This window comes from Coregonus clupeaformis, chromosome 35 (assembly GCF_020615455.1).
Source record: "Coregonus clupeaformis isolate EN_2021a chromosome 35, ASM2061545v1, whole genome shotgun sequence".
NCBI lineage: Eukaryota > Metazoa > Chordata > Actinopteri > Salmoniformes > Salmonidae > Coregonus > Coregonus clupeaformis.
The window spans coordinates 9,820,425-9,843,475 of record NC_059226.1 but is presented as its reverse complement, the minus strand read 5'-3'; the positions used below and the strand labels follow the sequence as shown (position 1 = coordinate 9,843,475).

Genomic DNA, 23,051 nt, shown 5'->3' with positions numbered 1-23,051 from the left:
CTATATCGACATAACCTGAAAGGCCACTCAGCGTGGAAGAAGCCACTGCTCCAAAACCGCCATAAAAAAGCCAGACTATGGTTTGCAACTGCACATGGGGACAAAGATCGTACTTTTTGGAGAAATGTCCTCTGGTCTGATGAAACAAAAATAGAACTGTTTGGCCATAATGACCATCGTTATGTTTGGAGGAAAAAGGGGGATGCTTGCAAGCCAAAGAACAGCATCCCATCCGTGAAGCACAGGGGTGGCAGCATCATGCTGTGGGGGTGCTTTGCTGCAGGAGGGACTGGTGCACTTCCTCGCTGCCCTTCTTGACACCAGGCCATCCTCCAAAAGACATCGCCTCACTGTGCGTGCAGATGCATTCACACCTGCCTGCTGCCATTCCTGAGCAAGCTCTGCACTGGTGGTACCCCGATCCCGCAGCTGAATCAACTTTAGGAGACGGTCCTGGCGCTTGCTGGACTTTCTTGGGCGCCCTGAACCCTTCTTCACAACAATTGAACCTCTCTCCTTGAAGTTCTTGATGATCCGATAAATGGTTGATTTAGGTGCAATCTTACTAGCAGCAATCTCCTTGCCTGTGAAGCCCTTTTTGTGCAAAGCAATGATGACGGCACGTGTTTCCTTGCAGGTAACCATGGTTAACAGAGGACAAACACTCGGTCCTCCCGAGTGGCGCAGTGGTCTAAGGCACTGCATCGCAGTGTTAGCTGTGCCACTAGAGATCCTGGTTCGAATCCAGGCTCTGTCGTAGCCGGCCGCTTCCGGGAGACCCATGGGGCGGCGCATAATTGGCCCTGCGTCGTCCAAGGTAGGGGAGGGAATGGCCGGCAGGGATGTAGCTCAGTTGGTAGAGCATGGTGTTTGCAACGCCAGGGTTGTGGGTTCAATTCCCACTAACTGTAAGTGAATGACTAAAATGTAAATGTAAGAATAATGATTTCAAGGACCACCCTCCTTTTAAAGCTTCCAGTCTGTTATTCTAATTCAATCAGCATGACAGAGTGATCTCCAGCCTTGTCCTCGTCAACACTCTCACCTGTGTTAACGAGAGAATCACTGACATGATGTCAGCTGGTCCTTTTGTGGCAGGGCTGAAATGCAGTGGAAATGTTTTTTGGGGATTAAGTTCATTTTCATGGTAAAGAGGGACTTTGCAATTAATTGCAATTCATCTGATCACTCTTCATAACATTCTGGAGTATATGCAAATTGCCATTGTCGTATCGAGTGAGTGGTGGCAATTATTGCTGATGAACAAAAGGAGTCTGATCATACTGAACGTTGATCATAAGGTTTATTCAGACCACAAGCTTCAGCATGAGTGACAGGTGACATGACACCCGGAGAGTGACGCCTCAGAATGGCTGCTCGTTCTGCCCTCTCCTTCGTTTTCCCCCCTATTTATAACAATGATGCTCCCTCTTCTGGCCAATCACCAGTCTCCCCTGGGGCGTCACCCTAAAACATTCCCTTTTGATACTAACATAAACAACATTCATTGTTCCTCCAAAACAGTCATAATGTTAATACACCACACCATCATAAAAACTGAGGCAGCAGACTTTGTGAAAATTAATATTTGTGTCATTCTCTAAACTCTTGACCACGACTGTACTTCCAAAGTTGTGGCAAAATGGCTTAAGGACAACAAAGTCAAGGTATTGGAGTGGCCGTCACAAAGCCCTGACCTCAATCGTATAGAACATTTGTGGGCAGAACAGAAAAAGCGTGTGCGAGCAAGGAGGCCTACAAACCTGACTCAGGAGGAATGGGCCAAAATTCACCCAACGTATTGTGGGAAGCTTGTGGAAGGCTACCCGAAACGTTTGACCCAAGTTAAACAATTTAAAGACAATACTAATTGAGTGTATGTAAACTTCTGACCCACTGGGAATGTGATGAAAGAAATAAAAGCTGAAATAAATCATTCTCTCTACTATTATTCTGACATTTCACATTCTTAAAATAAAGTGGTGATCCTAACTGACCTAAAACAGGGAATTTTTACTAGGATTAAATGTAAGGAATTGTGAAAAACTGAGTTTAAATGTATTTGGCTAAGGTGTATGTAAACTTCCGACTTCAACTGTATATACAGTTGGGAGAACAAATATTTGATACACTGCCGATTTTGCAGGTTTCCCTATTTACAAAGCATGTAGAGGTCTGTAATTTTTATCATAGGTACACTTCAACTGTGAGAGACTGAATCTAAAACAAAAATCCAGGAAATCACATTGTATGATTTTTAAGTAATTAATTTGCATTTTATTGCATGACATAAGTATTTGATCACCTACCAACCAGTAAGAATTCTGGCTCTCACAGACCTGTTAGTTTGTCTTTAAGAAGCCCTCCTGTTCTCCACTCATTAACTGTATTAACTGCACCTGTTTGAACTCGTTACCTGTATAAAAGACACCTGTCCACACACTCAATCAAACAGACTCCAACCTCTCCACAATGGCCAAGACCAGAGAGCTGTGTAAGGACATCAGGGATAAAATTGTAGACCTGCACAAGGCTGGGATGGGCTACAGGACAATAGGCAAGCAGCTTGGTGAGAAGGCAACAACTGTTGGCGCAATTATTAGAAAATGGAAGAAGTTCAAGATGACGGTCAATCACCCTCGGTCTGGGGCTCCATGCAAGATCTCACCTCGTGGGGCATCAATGATCATGAGGAAGGTGAGGGATCAGCCCAGAACTACACGGCAGGACCTGGTCAATGACCTGAAGAGAGCTGGGACCACAGTCTCAAAGATAACCATTAGTAACACACTACGCCGGCATGGATTAAAATCCTGCAGCGCACGCAAGGTCCCCCTGCTCAAGCCAGCGCATGTCCAGGCCCGTCTGAAGTTTGCCAATGACCATCTGGATGATCCAGAGGAGGAATGGGAGAAGGTCATGTGGTCTGATGAGACAAAAATATAGCTTGCCGTGTTTGGAGGAAGAAGAAGGATGAGTACAACCCCAAGAACACCATCCCAACCGTGAAGCATGGAGGTGGAAACATCATTCTTTGGGGATGCTTTTCTGCAAAGAGGACAGGACGACTGCACCGTATTGAGGGGAGGATGGATGGGGCCATGTATCGCGAGATCTTGGCCAACAACCTCCTTCCCTCAGTAAGAGCATTGAAGATGGGTCGTGGCTGGGTCTTCCAGCATGACAACGACCCGAAACACACAGCCAGGGCAACTAAGGAGTGGCTCCGTAAGAAGCATCTCAAGGTCCTGGAGTGGCCTAGCCAGTCTCCAGACCTGAACACAATAGAAAATCTTTGAAGGGAGCTGAAAGTCCGTATTGCCCAGCGACAGCCCCGAAACCTGAAGGATCTGGAGAAGGTCTGTATGGAGGAGTGGGCCAAAATCCCTGCTGCAGTGTGTGCAAACCTGGTCAAGACCTACAGGAAACGTATGATCTCTGTAATTGCAAACAAAGGTTTCTGTACCAAATATTAAGTTCTGCTTTTCTGATGTATCAAATACTTATGTCATGCAATAAATTGCAAATGAATTACATAAAAATCATACAATGTGATTTTCTGGATTTTTGTTTTAGATTCCGTCTCTCACAGTTGAAGTGTACCTATGATAAAAATTACAGACCTCTACATGCTTTGTAAGTAGGAAAACCTGCAAAATCGGCAGTGTATCAAATACTTGTTCTCCCCACTGTATATATATATATATGCAATGTAATTTAAACACATTTTCACCAAGGTCAATACAATCAAAGCTGCTTTGAAATGCCTTCTCAGTTTGCAAGTTTATTGTACGTATATTACAAATATTGAAATGTTCTTAACACAGCAAATGGAACATACAAATCTGGTGTGAAATGTTCAGTTGGGCCAACCCCGTATCACTTCAGTGTTTGCAGATATGAAGGTTTAGAGCGGTGGCCAGTAACCGAAAGGTTGCTGGTTCACATCCACGAGCTGACTAAGTGAAAAATGACACCTCTGCCAATGTGCCCTTGAGCAAGGCATTTACCCCTAGTAGCTCTGGATAAGAGTGTCTGCTAAATGACTAAAATGCCATGTCAAGAGAGTCTATTAAATATGACTGCAGACACACAAATCAATGCTGCTAATATGTTTATTAGATGGTGATGGCTAAATCTTTCTAATTCTTCTTGCAAAAATCACAGCCCTTGAACGGTTTCGAGATGGCTCTGGAAATGGCCCGGAACACCCTGACCAACAGGGGATGTTTACGGGACTCCTGTGCAGGTGCTGGTGGCAGGTCGTCCTCAGGTTGGGGAATGAATGGGACAGCATGATCATCATCTGTGATAAGAGAACATTGCAGGATCAGAATTGAACATATCAAATGTACTTTCCTTCTCTCCAACCACAGCACAAACAAATGGTAATACATCAGAATGACAGAATCTACGATTTTGACCTTGGGAAATGTGAAAGTCGCTACAATGTTTGCCTGACAGCTCGTCAAACTCAGTGGCCTTGATCAGAGAAAGCATTATGGATGGATTAATACATCTCAGCATTAAACTCAGTAAAGCTGCATTCATTCTGACCACAGGCCACATCTTGGCAATGCATCAAAATCAAATGATCATCATTGTGTGTCGCTTACCCAGCGCAACTCGAGAGGTGCTGAAACGCTGCGAAGGCAGCTCCTTTTGAGCGGGGTGGCTCTCTGGTTCCACTCTGCTCTTGAACACCTGTTGCCGAGTAAATTCATCCTTCCATTAGACGCCCCACAATGTCTCACTCTGACCCCATTAGCTTCGAATTCTATTTTAGCCGTAATGACGGGGAAAAACCCCAAACATGGAGCTCCATACCTTGATCTTGACCGTTGGCAACTTTGGGCAGTAACTGAACCTCCGGCCCTGGCTCTTCTTCTTCACTCTGGCAGAGGGGACGTGACGAGTCTCTGTATCAGCAACAGCTGTAGAAGTGCACTTCACAGGCAATGCGGTGTCAGGGCGGTTGGCATGGAGCTCAGCAAGAACGTCACTGGAGGCCTGGCTAGTGCCTGACCTGTGGGTACTTGTGGCCTGGAAGAGACTTCTCTTTGATTTGGGCAGAAGAATATCTGGGGGCAGAAGAGATAAAATAGTTATGTTGTGTATATTTTACAATAATACACAATCTTGAAAATCCAATGAACACAATTGCAATAAAACTATTAAGCTCATGAGTGAATCCTACATGACACGAGAGTTGGCGTGGTCACAGTTGTAAATGAGAACTTGTCCTCATCTGGTTTACCTGGTTAAATAAAGGTGAAAATAAAATAAAAAATAAAAAATAATTCAATTTAGTGCATATTACAAAATAAAATAAATGAAAAGTGGTCATTTTACTTACCACGCACAGAGGTCGCGGCTGACACATCATCGGTCAGCGTGTCCATCGCCTGGCCGGTCACCGCCATACAAACCTGAGAGGTTTTAGATGAGACATCCTGGTAGATGTCATGGACCGACATCACATGAAGATGATCCTCTTCACCCACATCAGGCTCATCATCTTCTAGCCTGTTCAGAATGGAGTCAAACATCTCCATGGCAACCTGCCACTCTTCGGTCATCTGCTCACCCACAGATGAGTGCTCTGAGGCAGCTACTCCGGCCTTGATCACATTCAGAACCTTGCTGAGGATCTTCTTGGCGCTGTGTCTGACTGACTCCTGGCTGACTGCAACTGTTGGGTCTTTGAGGTCATTGTTGGTAGACACTTCCATGTCCTGGATTTTGTCAGCAGTTAAATGGGTATCCTGGTGGTCCCGCTCATTGGTGAGGTGGCAACCAGTGTACAAACTCTTCAGCTCGTTCACAGCTGTGCTGTAAAGTTTCTGGGAGGATAACCGGACCTGTTCCCAGAACTTGATCCTACCTGCCCTACTAACCTCAATTGCCTCGTTTAAGTCCACTAGAAGGGACTCAAGAATGCTAGTTGAGGCCTCAGCAATGTTCCTTGAGGAGACGTGGGCTGACAGGATGTCCATGGTCAAAGAAGCATCTCTTATGACCTGAGTCACTACCCCTTGGGCCTTGGCAGAGTATTCTGCCATTAGGTTGTCGGTCTGAAGGTCAGCAGGATGCTGCTTTTTCCCCCTGTGTGGTCACATCCTGTGCAGTGAGTGGACGGCTTAGAATAATTGTTTCCTGAATCCTCTCTGATGGTGGGAATGGACAATCAATGAGCAGGGAGTGGTAGATGGCAGTGGAGGATATGTCTGGGTGTTCTCTCACAGCCTCCGGCTCCATGATTGCTGAGGGGCCCTGGAGCATCTCACCAATTTCCAGATCGCTGATGCTCTCGACACTCAACACTAGACGTGCTAGAAGGTTTCTAGACATCTGGCATGGAACAAAGGACTCGTCTGAGTTGCTGTCAAGCTCTGTGTTTATCACTTGCAGGGCAGTTCTGACTGACACTGCTGACCGGACACAGAGCATCCTCAGGTCGGAGTGGGAGCGAGACAGAGGTGAGTGGTTCGAGGGACCACTGCTGCCCTGTGAGTATCTGGATCCCCCCTCCAGCTCAAACTCAGACATGGATGCCTTGAGTTTGGCTGCAGCTTTCCGGACCATGTCCCTTGCCACACCATCAATGTCGAGGCCTTCAATCCCTGTCCGGGAGCCAGCGCTCTGGGACCTGGAAAATGCCTGGTTCTCTAGATAACCAAGGGCATCCAGGGTATCATCGACCACCAAATCCACCAAATCATTGGACATGGCAGTGATTCTGTCATGACCTAGCTGGATATTCTGTTCTGTCAGGGACCAATCCCACAGGGATCTACCGTACATTTCAGCCATTTTCAGCTCGACGGCCCTGTTGATCTTTGCCCGAGACAGGTTCAGCAGGTGGTCGCTTCCTGACATCCTGGTCTCCGTTCTCTGGACCACCAGACTCTGCACCTCGGCCGACACCGCTGACAGGAAGTAGGACACCCGCACCTCATGTCCTGTCTGAGCGTCGCTCTTCACCCTCTGGATGCTGCTGATGGTTGCAACAATGACCTGACCTGCCAGTCGTCCTAGCTCTCTCTCAATCTCCTTAGCGGACTTTCCAGACAGCCAAGTGAGCGCCATCTGTCCCATAGTATGGCCATTCATTGTGGTTGTGATTGTCCGCAGCAACTGCTCAGCAAACTGACTGCTTGGTGAGCTGATGCTGGTGGAAGGAGCTTCGGCTCCCTGACTGGCCCCTCCTATCAGCATGAGCTGGGCTAGTCTGGCGTTGATCTGCTTGAAGATGATCTCCACAATGGCCATGATCAGCCTGGTGTCCGCAGACAGAATAATAGGCCTCATCTTCTTTGGTCTCCTCTGGATGGATGGCAGTATGACCTCACTCAGGGACCTGCGGGCGTCTCTGTGAACCTGACTGAAGATAAAGTTGTGAGACAGTCCGAACACAGACCTCAGGGGGTCTGAGTGGGGTCTGTCCCAATCCTCTCTATCTCCGTTCTCAGATGCTGAGGAATATCTTCTTGGGTTGTCATCTTCTTCCTCATTTCCCAAAGACTCCTCTGACCTGAAGAGCACCCCACAACAAAGATATGGTAACAACGACAATAACAAACCTTTCTGGACACAAACACTGCTTTAAAACATTATTTAAAAGAATCAACTAAAGTCATACAGATGCAGGATCTTAATTTGATCACCCTGTTGCAGGAGAACTTTCCTGCAATGTAGGAAATGTAAAACGTATAGTGTATTTGAGGTTTTAAAAGGCTTCTGAAGTCCACTTTGAAATTTCAGACTAGATTTTTTTCCCTTACGAATAATGTATCAATCCCTTCAAAAATGTCCATTAATTATAATCCAGATATTAATTCACATTTCCTAATGCTGCAGGATTATTTTCCTGCTGTAGCAAACGTAAGTTCCTACATCTGTATTCAGTGGAAATAAATCATTTTAGAGAAGTCATTATTTATACACATGTATGAAGTTAAGGAATTAACTGTTCCAACCATTATGGGGAGGAATAAGCTACAGGGGGGTACATACGAAAGGAGGGAGGGGAAGGGAGTTGGGTTCCGTGTCCTGGCACCAGTTCTAGGGCTGGTGACCTCGCTTGGCCCATGACTTGGCCCAAGGTTGAATCTGACGCTGCGGCATACGGAGGCCGCTTCCAGATCTGCTTCATTGATTACGACTGAAGACCAGGAGGAGGAAGTTGATGAAGATGATGATGGTGACCAGGGCAAATGCCTGTACATGATGAGATCAAGGGCAGGGACCACCACTGTTGAAGAGTCCTCCTTCACCCATGACACGATGTTCTTGCACTTAGCATGAGCCTCAACTATGGTGGACTGTAATGTAAAAGAACAGCCGGGAAAGATTGTTCTAAAATTGAACATTCAATTAAATCCACCGTCTGTCTACATTGTGATGTCTTTATTATCTAACCTGAATGCCAAAACTTATTAAATAAAGTTATTCTATTCAACTTCCTCCGACCTTGTTGTTGAGATATAAAGCCTGCTCACCAGGTTCCCATTGTCTAGACTCAAAGTGCTGACTCGCCAGCTCCTGGTACATTTACTGTAGTATTGTAATAGAATATCTATGCCAGGGATCGGCAACTTTTATGGGCGTGGGGGCCAAAAAAATCTGAACTCATCATGAGGGGCCGCAGTGGCTCGCGGGTCTTCATTCCCACATCCATACCCACACATGTAGTCTGAGTCGGCCCTTGCGTTTTGGGGGCCCCAAGCAACATTTTGTTGGGGCCTGCCCCCCACTCTGCCAGCAAATGATTTTAGCCGATCCCCTCTTGACAGTGGAGAGACAAAATTGAAGTTTTAGGGTTAATTTCCTGCAATTCTGCACATTTTGCCATGTGGCGTAGAACATTTTTTGCCGTTTTAAAGCAAGTTTGCTGCAATTCTACACATTTTACCCTGGGGCAGAGAGAACATTTTGAAATTGTAGAACTACTTTCATGTAATTCTACTCATTTGATATCTGAGTGAGCGTGACTAACAAAATCAATGCCCCCTCCCCATTGCCCCCTCCCCATTCGACCATGATTACTACAAATTTAGATAGCTGGCCGCTAGACTAACTTACCCCCCAAAAAATGTTTTAGCTGACATGGGCTAATTGAGTGACTGTCAGTGACTGACATAGCAAGAGAAAAACTGCTGATGCAAAACCAAAATTGAAAACGGCACCTTGTGTATTCTACTATTCTAACTCTCAACAATAAGTTGAGACCCTGACTGAGTTCCATTCATTTTTTTTATTGATCCGCGGGCTTACAAAAGGGGATCCACGGCCACCAGTTGCCCATCCCTGATCTAGACTGCATCCCAAATGGCACCCTATTCCCTATATAGTGCCCTGCTTTTGACCAGGGCCCATAGAGTTCTGATCAAAGGTAGGGCATATATTTGGAAAATGGCACCATTTGGGATGCACCCATAGTCTATTTTACCGTCTCCCTGATGTTAGAAAATTCCAGCGCTAACTCTAACTCACCCTTTCATGCATATTCTCAGTCGAAATAATCCATTGCCTGCAAAAGGGATAAATAGATGAGTACTGTTAATTATTAAAACTATCTAACCCTTGACCTCTACGGGACTAGCCTATATACATGTACACCACAAACACACCCTCTGATTGGTTCTTTGGTCAGTTGCAGAACACACAGTATAGAGAATAGGAGGTAAGTATGGGGAAGACAAAGAGCTACCTACTTCTCATTCATCTCCTCCCCTGAGAATTCGAGTTCTGAGGAGGAGCTTCTCGGGCCAAGGACAGGTTGTAATGAGAAGTCTGCTGTGGCTCCCATGTGTTAGATGGGCCGGCTAAGTCCTGATCAGCCTCCTGCATCTCACTCTCTGCTTCAGTCTCCTGTGACTGAGATGGGCCGGCTGACTCTGGATCAGCCTCCTGCATCTCTCTCTCTGCTTCAGTCTCCTCTGACTGAGATGGTCCGGCTGACTCTGGATCAGCCTCCTGCATCTCTCTCTCTGCTTCAGTCTCCTGTGACTGAGATGGGCCGGCTGACTCTGGATCAGCCTCCTGCATCTCTCTCTCTGCTTCAGTCTCCTCTGACTGAGATGGTCCGGCTGACTCTGGATCAGCCTCCTGCATCTCTCTCTCTGCTTCAGTCTCCTGTGACTGAGATGGGCCGGCTGACTCTGGATCAGCCTCCTGCACTCTCTCTCTGCTTCAGTCTCCTCTGACTGAGATGGTCCGGCTGACTCTGGATCAGCCTCCTGCATCTCTCTCTGAGATTTTACATATCACCTTTCTCAACTCTCATTAATTAGCCTACATTATTTATCACTATATATCACCTTGGCGATCACCTTTACCCAATTACTCACTATTTCTGAATTTGGCAGATGGCAAGACTTATCTTGCCTTTCAAAATGTTTAATATAAAAAATATACATCTCTATTTAAAAAAATCTGAAAAACAAAGCCTACCTCCACTTCTTTCTTCTCCATATTATCTCCAGTTGTATCACATATTAATGCTTTAAAAAAATTATGATACAATTACATTGCAATAAAATGCGGGATAATACATTTTCAACCACCAACGACACCAACTTGATGACTGAATGAAGAGTCAAATGTTATCTGATCTGTTTCGAACGTGATCACGTATGACGTAATAGATATACATCGCAGACGTAATTGTGCGGTAACTGCAACAGTCAGCAGGTAGCGGCAAAATCAACAATGAAAACAACAGATACCAGACTAGACCACTGAGCGTTACACACCATTACAGTCAAATCAATTCTGCCTCATAAAAAAAGTTGCTTCGCCTCGGGCCTCAGAACAGCCTTGTCGTGAGTTGTCACACAATAATTATCGGATTCTCAGGCATTATTGCTTAAATGACAACAACAGATACCAGACTAGACACTATTCCAGTCAAATCAATTCTGCCTCATAAAAAATAAAAAATAAAAATCGGCCACCACAAGCAGACTTCATCCAAAATATGTAAAGGAAAATTGTTTCAAATTGTGTTTGTAAAATGTAAGGCTCTGATATATACTTACACCTACGCCTGTTTCTTTGATAAAAAACAAACAAACAAGCATGTACACCCACTTAAAAAACCCACCCACCCTTTGCAACAGATACCATTTTGGTTAATAATAATAATAATTAGTCTGCTGATATCAACCTTTGGTGTTGCTATGCTATATAATTATGCACTTCCCAATGTCTAGACTCGAATATTTGACAGCACATGTCGATATCACCATTAACTGTTGTGTGGCGCTAGAATGCACAAAAGAACATGGGTGATTAAAAGCAGGCAACATGTCAATCAATTTTTGACCTCATCCAAGCCCCACCCATTCACTGGGCAGCCTTTATAAACTAGCTCTCATCATCATCTCAGCCTTACTGATTTTGTCTCTGTCTTGAACGGTTGTGTCCAGGTTCTTCTGTCAGTCTCAACATCGTAACTTTAAAGGTATGCTGCTTGAATGGTGGTGTTACAACTCCCTTCATTTTGCATTATATCATAGCATTGTGTTTTACGAATCTCACGTTGCGGTTCTATTCATTTCATGTTTTTAGGAAGTTGGTGGATCCGTGTCGGTTGTGTTTTCCCTTTCGCATTGACTAGCTAGCTAACATGCCACGTAACGGCGTGGTGTTTTGCCCGTTTATACCTAACTAACGTTAGCTAGTTAATTGATATACATTGAGTGACTCTTTTAAAGTTAAGTCTCATCCTAATAGTAAACCAATGACTTGGAGTAGTTATAGCATGCTTAACGATAGTTAATTAGTTGAATGTAACGCGGTAACTCCGGTGCTGTGCATTTCAGTTTCACCGGACGTGACTGGCTTACGGGGTGACAACTGCTAATTCACATGGCTAACTAGTTAAGCCTTGCGGGTTACCATAAGCCAATTATTTGTCCCTCTCGTGTTACTATAAGCTCACTTGTAGGTGGCAAGTACTTGACAATTCTACTTTAATCTACTTGGAATTTATTTCGATTAAAGACCGTGGAAAGCCGGGCCATGTGGCATCTGATCTGTACCAAATATGGCCGCTTGCTTTCAACAATGGGATGTACTCAAGTTCATGGCGCTAACGTCCTTAGCTCGCTTTGAAAAGTATATTAATGCCGGTGTAACACTCGGATCTGTATTTAATCGGGACGTAGCCAGTTAACTAGTTACTTTTCGTGGTTTGCTGTCATTCAAACGGTGGGAGAATTTAACAATCAGCCCATCGCGATGTAAAAATGCTAACTAATGTATTGCCAAGCTTGCAAATATGTGCCCAATTCGACTGGTTCCGGCGCAGGGTGTGGTTGTGATTTGATTAGATGACTCGTTTATAGTTTGAATGCTGTTAAGTCGGTGTAGGTTTTGAATATTACTATTTTAAAAAGCTCAATGAAATGACGTTTGAACCAGACAGTTTAACACTGCTGCAGCATCTGGCTGCAGTTCAGTGTAGTGAACTGTACTTTCTATAGATCTAAACATAACTATACTAAAGCCTGAGTTCACTTTGTACAACAGTAACTAAGCTACAGTACCAGTAAAAAATGTCTCGTTTGCCCATGTATGAAACATCAGTTGCGCATTGGCAACGAAAGCAAATTGTTCATACTAAATACCCCATAGGCATGGAATGGGCATGTGGGAATACTTTCCGCAGGATGGGTGATAAGAATAGAATTGTGCTGTCCTTGCCCACTTTCCCACTAGCCACAGTACATCTGTTCACTCCATAGCAGTCTAGGTGACATTGAAGAGCTGTCAACTGGCAGTACATTGGTCAAAGGTTGTGCAGAGTGGCCTGGCTTACTCCAGCTAATTCAACAATTTCAGTTTACGGGGGTTGGGGGATTTGGATTGCCAAGACCACAAATTAGGCAGTTTTTCCATTAATGTGCATTTCACTGATGGCCCACTGCCATTTCAGTCACTCAATATCTATCCTCCTGTGTTGCAGCACCATGTCTAACACCGAACGTACCTTCATTGCCATCAAGCCTGATGGTGTCCAGAGGGGGCTTGTGGGAGATATCATTAAGCGCTTTGAGCAGAGGGGCTTGTGGCCATGAAGATGATCCAGGTATGTGAATAACTGAATCTGTTCAGAGGCGCTTCTAGTAGGGTTCAATGGCATTTAACTGCTTAATATTGAGTTTGAGGCATTGAACTGAGTTTTTTTGTGATTGCAGGCGTCTGAGGACCTTGTCAAGCAGCACTACATTGACCTGAAGGCCATGCCCTTCTATGGCGGCCTTTGCTCATTCATGCACTCCGGTCCAGTTGTTGCCATGGTAACTATCCTCCCCACGCATGCACTACGCACAGCCCGTTTTAAAATGCTGGCTCATTGCTAGATTCATAGTGGCTCACTGCTAATGCCACCCTGGACACTATACTTCAGGTTCTCTTGAGCGGTGCTTGTGATATAATTAATCGTTCCACTCAATTCTCCATTATTTTATGCTCCCTTGCTTTCAGATCTGGGAAGGCCTGAACGTTGTGAAGAACGGCAGATTGATGCTGGGAGAGACCAACCCTGCAGACTCCAAACCCGGAAGCATCCGCGGAGACTTCTGCATCACGCTTGGCAGGTATGTGTCCACTGATGCTTGTTTATACAGACTCTGATATGGAAAGTAGGAAGTGCTCAACCAATGTGAGTAGAGGTGCAACCTGTAAAGGTGTATACAACATTGGACAGGAATCTGACGAAATATTCAAGCTATAATGAATTTTCTACAAGCAAACTGGCATGTATAGAGGAATATGTACCCTGCTGTAGTTCCAATAAATCTAAGCCCATTATCCGCATGATGCAGAGTTTCTGATTTGTAGCCTTTTGCCATTACAGGAACATCATCCACAGCAGTGACTCCCTCGATAGTGCCAACAAGGAGATTGCCCTGTGGTTCAAGCCAGAGGAGATTGTCGAGTACAAGAGCTGCCAACATGGATTCCTGTATGAGTAAATAAAATGGGACTGGAAACTTTTCTCCTCACACCCCATCAAACCCATTCTGAATGCTGTTGATCTGGAATTTGTTCATGTACCTTGTGACTTTCAAGCACTTAAAAAGAATAATGTCAATAAAAATAATCATGAATTAGAATACGCGAGGCTCGCCTAGTTTACTTTTGAAACTGCGGGGGGCTTTGTGTAGGGGACTGGGACATGTGAACATGTTTGATAAAATAATTGGTAGTGTCCTCTGGCTTCTGTTCAGTGCATGTGGGCCTCTATTGAAGGGGCTTCAATATATCCATAACAAATGACAAGTCATGCTGTGGAAAAAGTTATGTACATGCCATTTGTATAAGGCATTACCCTTCAGGGTGCCCTCTACAGTATGCAGAGTAGTCACCGGTGACGTGGGGTGAATTCCTAATTGTCAACAACCCAATTCCACCACCATAGTGTAGGAACCATTCTGACTGACACTGGTGCGTTCCATTGTGGGGCATGCCTGATGGGAGGTTTTGGTAGAAATGTACTTTGGGCCTGTTGGGGCAATGTCACAGATGTAGGCCTTTATTGCGTTGAAAAGGGTAGGTGTTGTCAACTGCAACATTCTTGATTTACTTGACAATACACCAGTCTTCGAAGCAGGCCGTTGCCCTATATGCCTGCTAAATGGTTCCTGTTTGAGTTGGTGCAACTTAGTAGCAGGGGTATTCAACGCTTACCCTGTGAGGTCTGGAGCCTGCTGCTTTTATGTTCTGCCTCATACTTAATTGCACCCACCTGCTGTCCAAGGTCTAAATCAGTGTGATGGGGGGAGCACTGGAACTGGTCTAGGGTTGCGTTTGAGGGCACTATAGCAATGTTTAAATCCAGAGAACATGGTTCAATGGGAACATCTTGACACAATAGGTCAAAATCATTTTGGCAGAGGCCGTTTTATCTACTTTCCCAGTGTCCGAACTCGTGGATAAAATGTTTATTTGTCCAGTATGAAGGAAGTTAGCATTGGCTCAAGAAACGAGTACTACTAGCATGCTGAATATCTGCTAGCAGATACCCATAGACTTCATCATAGCATGCTAGCAGATACCCATAGACTTCGTCATAGCATGCTAGCAGATACCATAGACATCTAGTCATAGCATGCTAGCAGATACCCATAGACTTTGTCATAGCATGCTAGCAGATACCATAGACTTTGTCATAGCATTCTAGCAGATACCCATAGACATCCAGTCATAGCATGCTAGCAGATCCCATAGACTTCCAGTCATAGCATGCTAGCAGATCCCATAGACTTCCAGTCATAGCATGCTAGCAGATACCATAGACTTCCAGTCATAGCGCTAATGCTAGTTAGCATTAACTCACGAAACTACCTCTAACTTCCTTCATACTGGACAGAGACACAAAAATGGTATCCAGGAGTTCATCTGACTCAGGGGAAGTAGATAAAGGACCTCATTGCCAAAATCCCAAAGTATCCCTTTAATGGTGTAGTCAACGAAACAATGGGCACTGGCTTTTCAATACTGTACTTTTATGCAGTGTAAAAAAAGTAAAGTGAATCATTTATTTTACGTTAATACTTTTCCGCAAAATTGCAAGATTCATTACAAATGTTAAATGAAAGTAAACATCTAAATATCTTTCTTCAAACACATTTTTTTTTCTTTTGTATTTGATATACTGTAGCTTAACAAACTTAATGTTCACAGCACATTTACCATGGAAACCAAGGGGGAAAAACGATATACTTGGACGAAGAAAAAACGTACAGAAAACGCAGGAATCCCTATTTATCCCACAAGTGCCATGCAAAGAAAATGTTTTGACAGTTAATTCAATATAAATCTTTCATTATAGTTGTATCCAAAATATGAGAATACGAGAAAAGAACTGAATTTCTCCACCATGGTCACAGTTTTTGAAAATAATTTCATTCTTAATAAAAGGTTATGACTTTATCAAATATATATATATATACATGTATAGCACCAGAATACAAAGACAATATGATGAAGGGGTTTCACATTAGAAACAAGCACACATACTCGTGTTAGTGCAAAGACCAACAGTTATACATAAATTAAGCCCAAGAGGACATGGTGTTCACACTGCTGCATGCACATATTTTGGTTTTAACAAACACACCCTCTAGTCTTGTTTCTTTTATATTGATTATTATATTGATGAAATAAGGCATTTGAAATCAATTAACATCATGATCAGAATAGTGTAGCCCTATATTGAGTCCATTTCTGCGTTTCTTTTTTTCTTGATTCAAATACCATGAATTCTCGTGTCTAACATTTGTGTTACAAGGATGACGGAAACAAGGTTTGTCGCCTCAAAACAGTCATGCCATATAAATTATTAACATAATGTAATGTATATTTCCACCATTCGGTCTTTGATGCACAGTCTGAAGTTTGATTGAAAGTACAGCTAAAAGCTTTTGATCTCACTGCGTCTCCCAAACCTAATGTAGGGTGAAATTGAGGGGTATTTGCAACAGATACGCCTCTTTACCATATATTTAGCTATTGTGTGCATGTCAAACCTTGTTCATTATTATGACATTTAGGGTGAAATGTAACGTTAGGAGAGAACTGTGATAAGACGTTATTGCTTGACAGTGACCTTTGGCAATCTTTGGCATCACCATGGTCACCTGAGCTGGTTTACACCAGCCAACGCGTAAAATGTCAATTTTAATTGAGACTGTAATACTAGTTTGAGTTTCACTCAGGACCAGACATTGAAACATACAGTAACAACAGTAAGACAATCGACAGAGCTAACATTTAACTGAACACTTTTGCAAAAAAGGTTAAAACAAACACCTACACATTATTAAACAGTGACATACAGACGGGTAATCCTACCTCTAGAGCGACAGAATATATGACAAATCCACTTAAAATGGGACCTTGTATAACAATCAGATAGGTCTCTACGTTAGTGAGATGGTTTAACAAGTAACATTTACTTTAAGACTGCTCTTGGACTAACACATTTTGTTAATACTGTTGACCACATCAATATCTGAAGCCTAATTTCAGCATACCAACAGCCAATGACAACACCTTTCTCAATAACCATAACGACGAAGAAGAAGCCTATAATACAATACGCTAAGATTTCCTGAGAGTAAATTGTCAACCTTACTGGTATATAAAGTGAGACAATGGAGTGCAGTCGGTATTTTATATAGTATGTCGATTATAATCCCTATTCCATTTCTCATATGGCACAAAATAAATCACCATATCATGTTTGTAAATTGGCTCTGTTTTATACTGTATGCTTTATTCATAAATACACATTTAATGCGATATATTTTGTTTTATAAATCAATATTGACATTCATTTAATATCTCCCATTGAAAGGATGGCCTATGAATAAATTGTATGATCATGAGTCGGTGAGTGTGACAATTTAGCCCAGGCCTACCAATCACCTACTAGGAAATATGCACACAGCTGTCAAAGTGATTTAAATTGTCATGAAAATCAACTTTACATGTGGTTTGATCAGAATCGGACTACCTTGCAACAGGAGATTACATTAAAGTTCTAAAAGAGGTAGAGAAAACATAACATTATTTTGAAGATGTTCTTTTACAAAGGCAGTAAATTCTCTATTTAGATAAATGGTTCTCATGTTGTTGATGGTAGTGAAGTGATGATAGTGATAATAGTGAACAACAGCCCAACTATTACAGTGGCTTGAATATCTACTCTATTTATAGTATCACTCTGAATTATGACATAATTAAACGTAGAATAATGCTATACATTAGATATAGAACATTTCACATAGATCTCAGTATTATTTGACACAAGAGTCAAGGTTTGCATATCATTGTGTAGTAAACTGTGATAGAACTCAATATTACCACAGTGGATGACCTGTTTTTCATAGAGTATAATTTTTTAGATTTGACAAAACTTTGCCTGCAATCAGCTGGCCAAGAGGAGTAATATTTGTAAACATACTTTAAATAAGGCATGGTAAATATAGTGTGAAAAAAGGGTCAACTAGAGATTTGGGAACTCTACCACATTCTCCTTGGTAATGTCCCAGTGATAGCTGTCGGTCATGATTGGCTATCACACAAATGGAACGCAAGATTCAGAGAATGTGGAAGGCTGCTCAAATCTTAGTTGAACGTGTGGAACTGGTATGAAGCTGATTGGTGGTGTTTCTATTTTATATCTGTGTGATTGTTTTATACCAGTAAGGTTTAGTCCATTCAATACCTACATACATACACCCTGTTTTTTTGTTGAAAATCTGATTATATATACTCACAAACATCACAGTTTATCCATCGAAAGATTACCCTACCTCAAAGTAACGAATACGAGAGATGCACAAAAAGATCTCGGATTTGAAAATCGTACAAAAACGTTTTTGTTGAAGTACAAAAAACTGAAATGAAACGTAAAGTTATTGTCGTTCACACACCTCACTTTTTCTTTTCTATGCTCCTCTCCCCATTTGCGCTGTCTGTTTGGAACTAGTCTTTGAGCCACTCTGTCCCAAGTCTCTCTATGGGCACAGCTTGGTGACCTTCCATGTTAATGTTGTGGGGATGTCACACAGGGCCCATGGTCTCTGGTGCTGTGGAGGGAGAGGGAGTGGACTGGCTCCTTCTTGCCCCCAGGCTGGCCCTCTGTTGGTGGGTGGGTGCAGCAGTGCCCCATGGAGGGTCAGGGCTCCTGCTTGATGTAGTAGCTGCCACTGGAGCCGTTGCTCTCCAGGTCGGAGGCTGTGCCCTGCGGGAATGTGAACTCGTCCGCCTCCTGAACCTCCTCCTTCAGCTGCAGCGTCACCCCTTGGGAAGGGAAAGAGGGACAGTAGAGAAGTAGGAGAGATGGGGAATGAAAATACATTAATTATAAAACTCAGGAGATAAAGGAGAAAATAGGTTGCCTTGTTCAATATGGTAGAGTACTTGGTCTACTACACCATTCTGTTTCAGTAGAGGACATCCCTACCCAACTACCATGCTTAACATGGGTTTCTAATTTGAGTTCAGTTGGCGGGGTGGTTTAGGTTACCTGGCTTTCCATTGGGGCCGAGTTCCTGGGCTGCCGAGGGAGGCTGTTCGGTCCCAGAGGCAGATGCTGGCGTGGGAGGAGATGGGTAGTCTGGCGGGGTCATGTTCTCGTCTCCAGATAGGTTCCTCTGGGGCACTCCACTCAATGCCACCCCCGACAAACTCACTGGCCTCTTACTAATGGGGATCTTCCTCTCTAAAAATCCAGTCAAAGGTAAAATGGTTAATCAGCTCTGCTGTTGCCTTCTCATGTTTATTTTGCCTTTGCTCTTTTTGACGTGTGACTACTTCAAATCAAATCAAATGTTATTTGTCACATGCGCCGAATACAACAGGTGTAGACCTCACAGTGAAATGCTTAGTTACAAGCCCTTAACCAACAATGCAGTTTTAAGAAAAATAAGTGTTAAGGAAACAATAGATAAGTAAAAAATAAAAGCAGTAAAATAACAATGCAAATAGTCCGGGTAGCCATTTGATTAGCTGTTCAGGAGTCTTATGGCTTACGACCTAGACTTGGCGCTCTGGTACCGCTTGCCGTGCGGTAGCAGTGAGAACAGTCTATGACTAGGGTGGCTGGAGTCTTTGACAATTTTTAGGGCCTTCCTCTGACACCGCCTGGTATAGAGGTCCTGGATGGCAGGAAGCTTGGCCCCAGTGATGTACTGGGCCGTACGCACTACCCTCTGTAGTGCCATGCAGTCGGAGGCCGAGCAGTTGCCATACCAGGCAGTGATGCAACCAGTCAGGATGCTCTCGATGGTGCAGCTGTAGAACCTTTTGAGGATCTGAGGACCCATGCCAAATCTTGTCAGTCTCCTGAGGGGGAATAGGCTTTGTCGTGCCCTATTCACGACTGTCTTGGTGTGTTTGGACAATGATAGTTTGTTAGTGATGTGGACACCAAGGAACTTGAAGCTCTCAACCTGCTCCACTACAGCCCAGTCGATGATAATGGAGGCGTACTCAGTCCTTCTTCGGTTACTTATGTGTTATTAAATCATTAATAAGGTACAATTTAAATATTCAAAACTAGGTAAAAATGTCTTAGAAATGTAAGTTATTCAGGAAAAGCTTGATGTAATGTCTGGCATGACTAACAAAGACTGAATGAACACAAAAACCAAGCATACTATAAAAAGATCTGCACTATGTGCCTACATAATCAAATAATTTGTATTTTATTGCAGTCATTGAATATTTTTCTTTAGCCTGAGGTCTCCTCCTCTAATAACAGCTTCACACTGGTATGAAAATCCATCCATTGTAGGAGGGTTTTGACTTGGTTTCAATGCTCTGTTTTGGTGTGAATAGAGATGCCCGCAGAGCAAGAACCGTGAAGAGCTGTGGCAAGTGCAGCTTTGCCCTTAAATAGAGAGAAAAAGAGGGAAAGGGGAGGGTGCAGTGGAGGAGGCGGAGGCACAGGGGCAGAAACGAGAGGGGGAGGGGTCTGAGGCACAGGGGCAGAAATGAGAGGGGGAGGGTGCAGGGGGAGGGGTCTGAGGCACAGGGGCAGAAATGAGAGAGGATGCAGGGGGAGGGGTCTGAGGCACAGGGGCAGAAACGAGAGGGGGAGGGTGCAGGGGGCGGGGTCTGAGGCACAGGGGCAGAAATGAGAGGGGAGAGGCAGAGGATGCAGGGGGAGGGGGCTGAGGCACGGGCGAAACGAGGGGACAGATGACCCACTTTTCTTTTGGCCTTTGTACTGCTGGGATTTCTTCTTCTGTTTTGTCACACTCGGAGGGAGCTCTCTAGAGGCTGAAAAAAAGCACAAACCAGAGAACAACTCATTCATTCATATATTCGTGCAGCACAGCTCGTCTCACCTCATTCAAAAAATGTTTCCTACATTACTAGAATTAGTTTCAGGTTAAAGGTTTGCGTTAAAGTCGCAGTGTTTTGGTTATCGATTAGTTACCGGAGTGTAACTCCAGTTCTATGAGTGGAGCGGAGCCCCATAGGGGAGCTCTGCTCCTAGTGGTTTACCCTCTGCCCTAAGGCAGCAGCAGCCTGAGACAAAATTATGCACACACCTACAGCCAATAGGAGTACAGGTGTCCCTATAAGAGGGGATGCCTCCCCTCAATCAGCCTCCCGAGATATTTTTCTTCAGCGAGACTAGAGAGGGTCGGCAGGGCCTTAAGTCCTATGGGGCTCCGCTCCACTCATAGAACTGGAGTTACACTCCGGTAACTAATCGTTCTATATCGTGGAGCTCCGCCTCATAGGGGAGCTCTGCTCCTAGTGGTTTAAGGCGGAGCGTAGCGCTCCCAAAATGTACTCCCTGCCGAGCCTAACACTTCCCATCGAAACGAGAAAGTCAGGCCTAGCAATGGCTGCAACCGAGTCCCGCAGTACTGCAACTAAAAACCCCTACGGGCGTCACAATATACCGCGTCATCGGTTAAAAGACCCGCCCAACCTAGTCCAATGGCAATGCCAATGACTAGTGGGCAGATCACCAGAATAGAAGCCATACTAACCTGTACTAGCAGATAGATGTGCCTCAATATCCTGTGAAAACACTACCGACCACTAATGGAATGACATCAAGTGTCACTCTACATTGTGAACGCGGTAGACCGCCCTCACTCACTCAATGGAATCCCAGAGATTAGTGGGCAGGAACAAAAACATGAGTCATACTAACTGAACAAGCAGATAGATGACCTCACATTCTGTAATCAACGCATGCCTCTACTGTACTGACCCTGTCAGTCAGGATTCATGCCACAAAATATGTTTTCTTATCCAAAGCGGACCTGATGGAAACCCTGTCCATAGTCCTGCTTTTCCCTCTCTTCCTAGCTCAAGATCTCCCTTCAGCTATGCTGAGTACAGACCGAGCCAAAGAGTTAGAAAACACATCTGTCAAAAACACGTCTTCCTAACCAAAGCGGACCTGATGGAAACCTGTGTCCACAGTCCTGCTTCTCCTCTCTTTCTTGCTCAAGATCTCCCTTCAGCCACGCTGAGTACAGATCGAGCCAGAGAATTAGAAGACATATCTAAGAGATAGAAACGGATAAATGGAGACGGGCGTCGACCAGGATGCTGCTCTACAGATATCCTCTACTCCTGTTCCTCTGAAAAGGGCAGTAGAAGCCGCTACTCCACGAGTGGAGTGAGCTCTGATACCCTGAGGCAATTGCCGCCCTGCTACCTCATAAGCTGTCTCAATGCCTTCACAAAGCCAGTGAGACAACCTCTGTTTTGAAAGTGGTCTACCTAGTGCAGCCGCACCGTGACACACAAACAACTGAGGCGATGACCTAATCGCTGCTGTGCGCTCGACGTAACACGCCAAAGCGCGTACCGGGCACAGGCGATGGAGCTTTTCCTCACTCCTCTCTATGAGGAGGAGGAGAAAAAAGCCCACAGCTCCACAGTCTGTGACCTATATGAACTCTTAATAACCTTCGGCACAAATGCCGGGTTAGGACGTAACACTGCTCTGCTCATGTCACCATTGATGGCCAAGCAGTCAGGTCTCGTCGAAAGAGCACACAAATCACTGACCCGCTTAGCTGTAGTCAAAGCGAGCAACAGTACTGTCTTTATAGACTGCATCTTGAGAGGTATTTGATTCAATGGCTCGAACGGCGACTTACATAGCGCTTCGACTACCAAAGCCAAATCCCACTGAGGAAGCGTGACTCTAGGTGTTGGCCTAAGTCGCCGCGTTCCTAATAGGAAGCGTTTCACTAGAGGGTGGCTAAAGACATTGTCTCTTCAAAACCCTCATGACAAGCTGAAATCGCTGCTGCAAACACTCTAATCGTGGCAGGCGATTTTTGCTTATCAAACATGAGCTGTAGAAAAGAGAGAATACTCTCCACCTGACAGCTCATGGGGTCTACACCTTGTGTGACACACCATCGTGAAAACACGTTCCATCTACTGGCATACATCTTAGAAGTGGAACTGGCACGTGAACCCTGTATGGTCCTGATCACTGCATCAGATAACCCACGGCGCTCTAGCCTGTCCCTCTCAGCAGCCAG

At 44.3% G+C, this 23,051-nt stretch overlaps 2 protein-coding genes and 1 pseudogene across 2 annotated transcripts; 1 reads left to right on the top strand and 2 right to left on the bottom strand.

Annotated features, from left to right (window-relative positions):
• Positions 1–4,097: 4,097 nt before the first annotated feature.
• On the bottom strand, positions 4,098–6,062 carry LOC121551754. Its single transcript, XM_041864487.2, has 5 exons — positions 5,357–6,062; positions 5,198–5,257; positions 4,828–5,081; positions 4,617–4,704; positions 4,098–4,306 (listed from the first exon to the last, which is right to left on the bottom strand). The coding sequence occupies exons 1-5, from the start codon at positions 6,060–6,062 to the stop codon at positions 4,143–4,145; spliced, it is 1,272 nt and encodes a 423-aa protein (XP_041720421.2). The 3' UTR covers positions 4,098–4,142.
• A 19-nt stretch (positions 6,063–6,081) lies between these two features.
• LOC123482665 lies at positions 6,082–9,811 on the bottom strand. Its single transcript, XM_045211139.1, has 4 exons — positions 9,717–9,811; positions 9,496–9,532; positions 8,017–8,324; positions 6,082–7,534 (listed from the first exon to the last, which is right to left on the bottom strand). Exons 1-4 carry the CDS (start codon positions 9,809–9,811, stop codon positions 6,082–6,084), a joined length of 1,893 nt encoding a protein of 630 aa, XP_045067074.1.
• A 1,552-nt stretch (positions 9,812–11,363) lies between these two features.
• Positions 11,364–14,126, top strand: LOC121551317 (annotated as a pseudogene).
• The last annotated feature ends 8,925 nt before the right edge of the window (positions 14,127–23,051 follow it).